The 5,293-nt window shown below is 38.8% G+C and overlaps 1 protein-coding gene across 1 annotated transcript; it reads left to right on the top strand.

The window, feature by feature from the left end:
* Positions 1 to 293: 293 nt before the first annotated feature.
* On the top strand, positions 294 to 1,253 carry LOC125416959 (olfactory receptor 10T2-like). The gene has a single exon (XM_048460129.3). It carries the CDS (start codon positions 294 to 296, stop codon positions 1,251 to 1,253), a length of 960 nt encoding a protein of 319 aa, XP_048316086.3.
* The last annotated feature ends 4,040 nt before the right edge of the window (positions 1,254 to 5,293 follow it).

Here is a 5,293-nt window from a genome sequence, read left to right as displayed (position 1 = left end):
GGGAACACATGCCATATTACATTTGTGGGGGTCAGTTTTCTCCTTCCAGCATGTGGATACTTGAGATTGTACTCATGCCATTGGATTTAGCTACAAGCACATTTAGTTCCAAATTTATTTCACTGTCCTTACCTCCCCTTTTACAGGTTATTCCATGCAATTGTTTTATAGCAACTCTGTGAGTCTTGATTAAATAACAGATGGCATCAGTACAGAAGCTCCTCACAATCGTCTCAGAGTCTTGACCTCAAGAACATAGTCACCTCTTGAGCAAGATCACTGTCACCTGGAGGATGGGCAATCACACCACAGTGACCATGTTCCTTCTGTGGGGATTTTCCAGTTTCCCAGAACTGCAGCATATACTCTTTGTTGTGATTCTCCTCTCCCATGTGACCATCCTCCTAGCAAATGCATCCATCATGGTGGCCATCAAACTCAGTCAAAACCTTCACACTCCCATGTACTTTTTTCTCTTTGCTTTGTCCTTTTCAGAAACCTGCACCACTATGGTGATCCTACCCCGAATGTTAGTGGACTTGCTGTCAGAGAGTAAGGCCATTTCTCTCCCTGAGTGTGCCACACAGATGTTTTTCTTCTTTGGACTGGCTGCCAACAACTGCTTCATCATGGCTGCCATGTCCTATGACCGTTACACTGCCATCCACAACCCACTGCATTATCATATCCTTATGACCCAAAAGGTCTGTGTTCAGCTTGTGATGGCTTCTTGTGTGGTCGGGTTCCTCTGTTCTCTTGGTATCACGCTCACCATATTCAACTTGTCTTTCTGTGACTCCAACAATATCCAGCACTTCTTCTGTGACATTTCACCCTTGGTTCATCTTGCCTGTAATTACACTGTTCATCATTCAATGATTATTTTTATGATCTCTTCATTTGTGCTCATGGGCAGCTTTGTTTTAATCATGACTTCCTATATCTTCATAGTGTCCCTAGTTGTAAAAATGCCCTCTGCACAGGGGAGGTATAAGGCCTTCTCAACATGCTCCTCCCACCTCACAGTTGTGTCTATGCACTATGGATTTGCTTGTTTTGTCTACTTGATACCCAAGAACCGTGACTCCTTCAGTGAAGACATGCTGATGGCTGTCACATATACAGTACTGACACCTCTGCTCAACCCCATTGTGTATAGCCTAAGAAACAAAGAAATGCAGACAGCCCTGAGGAAGGTATACTACACAGTGTTAACAATATTTTGCCTTGCCTGGCAAGTAAAAAGGCCCTGAACATTTAAAAACAGCTATTGAGCAATGGCAACAAAAGTGGGGAAATGAGTGTTTCCATTAAAAAGACATTATTTAATGTACAAAGCAATTAGAATATTATATAGCTGCCTGAATGTCCTGGTCTTACCACTACTCTAAAGCAATTATATCATGGTTTTCAGGCATTTATGTAAACATGTATACATTCAGTAGCCATATCAGAATTCTTTGGAACTCTGATTTTATGACCATGGTTTCTTTGGTGGAAAAGAATTGTTAAATTAGTGAGAAAAGATGAAAGAAAAGTAATTACGAAGAAACAAGAAGTCTAGGGATGTAGTTAGAGAAACAGAAGAGAAAGAGTTGGGGAAGGAAAAGAACAGTGAGTAGAAAATAGAAGTGTGATTGACTGACAAAGGAGAAAGTACAAACACTTTAAGACTGATCTGAAAATGAGATATGATCATAATATTGAAAATTTTAAAGTCAACTTGAGAGGATGATTTGTTCTTACTAAAAAGCAAGAGTTTAGGTACCAAAGACCATTTCAGTACTAGGAATCCCAGGTAAGATACTACCCACTGCCTGCTAATACTCTTTAGAGCCTGATAATTTAACCTTAGTAGTATCCTCTTTCCTCTGTTGGGGAAATCTTTCTGTAAGATGTATCTTTGCCATTCCTCAGTTCTCTAAGGTACCTTCTGATTGGTCTAATAAGGAGCGGAAAGACCAATAGTTATGCAGGAAGATGATAGGTGGGGCTTATGGGCAGAGATAAGAACTCTGATAAAGAATTGTATGCAGGGGATTCATCAGCCTCGTACAGAGGAAGTCAGACATATAGTACTGAGGAGAGGTAATGAGCTACATGGCAGAATGTAGATTACTATAAATGTGCTAGTTTAACTTTTTAAGAGATAGTTGGGAACAAGCCTAAGTGAAACCCTAGCTTTCATAATGAATAAAAAGTTGTTCCATGTTATTATTTGGAAGCTGGTTGTCCAAATTGGTGCTCAACAAGTGGCATGTATATCCAAATACAGAGCCTGAGACAGCTAAGAAAATTTATGGGCAAGGAACCAATGTGGCTTCCTAGAAGTACAGTCTTTCTGGCAAGTTTATGCCTACAGGTGTGAGGCTAGACCCTAATGGAAAGGCAAGCAATGGCTATAGCCCAGAACCAGTTGGACAGCCTGCTGAATGAACCCAAGGGGACAGAGCCACTTGCCAGTTCTATGTGCTAAATAAAGTCACAGTAGGTGCCTGCACATGCACAGAGGGACAAAAGGAACATTTTTCTGGACCCATGGTGCACAGATGTTACAGTGTCTCTGGCAGGCTTGTAAGTGCTTACTATGTGGGACCACTCTTTCCTGCTGAGTTGCTTGTGGTAGATGGCATGGTCCTTTAAATCTTTACATGTGGTCAGAGAAATGATACATATGCACAGAAAGCCACGTCCAGACTGACAAAACTCTGAACAGGTACAATATGCTTGGAAATATGCTTATGTTCTGATGAAAAGAAAATGTGTAGAGATAGTCATAGAAAAAATTAGTTTAAAAATAATAAAGTATTTAAGGCAAGAGTAAAGTAATATAAAAAGAACAAGTCACATAAGGATGGCAAATACCCTAACACAGCATGCTTGGACTTTATATAGTGCTTTATCAACTTTAAAAATCTAATGTGCAAAAAATAATAGCTGCTGAGAGACATTGATTTTTGTTTAAAACTGCTGAATTAAATCAGCCTATATATTTTAAGGGTGTCTTAACTTTGGAGTGGAAGTCAGGAAATGTGTTTGTTGGGGGAAGATGTTATGTCTTTGTTTCCACAGGAAACAAAAAGTTATAGATTCCTTCAAAATAAATAAAGATAATATTTTCCAGGGGAGATATCCTGAAAATCTTGGATGCAGACATGAAGGTAGAAACCAAGAAAAACTACAAGACAGGTGATGTATCTGCTGACCCCTCTACAAGGGAACAGCTCTGAGACTGGATGAGACTGATAGATCTTGTTGGCCACAGAGTCTTCATGACTTATTGTTACATGCTATTCTTTCATATGGCATGGATGGTAATTTATATTGTGGGTTGGTTATGTAGTACAAATGGACTTATAAAATTGACAGATGCCTTTTACCTGCTCAAGCATAAAGCAGAGAATCATCTTTAGCTTATTTGTGCATGCAGCACATTCCATACTCATGTTAATACAAATATGTATGTTACCTTTAAAAATTTGCATGTTTTCAGAACAAAAAAACAGACACCAATGACTAAAATACAAATAACCCAGATAATCTAGCTTCAGAGAATGCCTCCACTGCTGTTTCCTCAAGATAACTTCTGTATTCAAGATAACTTCAAAGTCATTAGCTATGGTCTAACCTCACAGATGATCAGGACTTCAGATCCATGCTTCACTTTGTAATCTCATAGAGACTGGGCAACAATGAAACAGATAGCTCTTCAAGGACTTGACCATTATCCAAATTTTCTCAAAATCCCTTAAAGATGGCATTGCCCCTAGAAAGTAGGAAGTAATTTTAAGAACATGGTGCCCACATTTCTGTGGGGTGAGGTGGGTGGTTTTGGGGGGTTCCTTATGTATACTATCATATCATCAGCAAATAGTGAAAGTTTGGCTTCTTCTTTTACAAATGTGGTTGGCCTTGCCTTTTGATGTGGGATTTCCCTCTGTATGCTGTGCATATGTTTTATTTCCATTAATTAATAAGAACTTGCTTTGGCCTATGACAGGCAGAATATAGCCAGGTGAGAAATCAAAACAGAGATATAGAGAGAAAGTAGGCAGAGTCAAGGAGATGCCAGGCAATTGCCGAAGGAGAAAGATTATAGAAACCTACTGGTAGACCACAGCCTCATGGTGATTCATAAATAAATAGAAGTGGGTTAATTTAAGATGTATGAGCTAACTAGAAGCATGCTTGAGTCACCAGCCAAACAGTGTTATAATTAATATAGTTTCTGTATGATTATTCAGGTCTGGGTGGATGGAAAATGAGAGAAGTTTCCATTTGCATCATTTGGGCATAAATATTCAAAATTGAGAGGTAATCTTGGTGGATTTTTTTCTTTTTATGAGTATTAAGTATGAATTGCACTTCTACAACTCTTTTGATTAATTTGGCTAAATGTCTATTTTATCAGATATTGTAATGACTACACCAGCTTGCTTCTTAAGCCTATTTGCTTGAAAAATCTAAATTCTAGCTGCTCACTCTGAGGTAATGCATGTCTTTGGTGTTTAGGTGTGTTTCCTGTACGCAGCAGAAGGCTAGATCTTGTTTTTGCATCCATTCTGTTAGCCTATGTTTTTTTTTGTGGGAATTGAGTCCATTGATATTGAGTGATATTAATGACCAATGATTGTAAATTCCTGTCATTCTGTTGTTGATGGTGATGGTGGTAGTGTGTGTGCATGTGTGTGTGCCCATGTGTGCAATATGTGAGCACCACATGCACAAAAGCACACATGTGCATGTTTCCCTTCTTTTGAATTTTCTGATATGACATTATTTCCTGTGTTTTCTTGGGTGAAGTTAAACTCCTTGGTTTGTAGTTTTTCTTCTGTAGGACAGTATTTGTGGATAGGATATTGTTAAAATTTGACTTTGCCATGGAATATTTTGTGTTCTCAATCTATTGTGATTGAAAGCTTTGTCATGTATAGTAGTATCTTTGAGTTTTTAAGGCATCAGTCCAGGCCTTCTGGATTTTAGAGTCTACACTGAGTAGTCAGATCTGTCAGATCTAATTCTAGTAGGTCTGCCTTTAATGTCACTTGACCTGAAGTTTTACTACCCCTTCCCCTTCTGTGTACTCCTCTCCTTCTGCCTTCCCTTCTACCCATGCTCACATACTACAATTTTTCTAAGGAAATCTTGTCTATTTCCCCACCCCAGGAGACCCATCTATGTTTCTCTTAGGGTTCTCCTTGTTACCTAGATTCTCTAGGGTTATTGGGTATAAAACTTGTTATCCTTTGCTTTACATCTAGTATCCACTTATGAGTGAGTACATACCATGCTA

Source organism: Myodes glareolus, chromosome 7 (assembly GCF_982192425.1).
Source record: "Myodes glareolus chromosome 7, mMyoGla1.1, whole genome shotgun sequence".
Lineage (NCBI taxonomy): Eukaryota > Metazoa > Chordata > Mammalia > Rodentia > Cricetidae > Myodes > Myodes glareolus.
The sequence above is the reverse complement of the archived record's forward strand: the minus strand, read 5'-3'. Positions and strand labels throughout refer to the sequence as shown.

What these genes read in the sequence shown, in the direction of transcription:
- LOC125416959 (XM_048460129.3), top strand. Translation starts at nt 294, where the DNA reads ATGGGCAATCACACCACAGTGACCATGTTCCTTCTGTGGGGATTTTCC.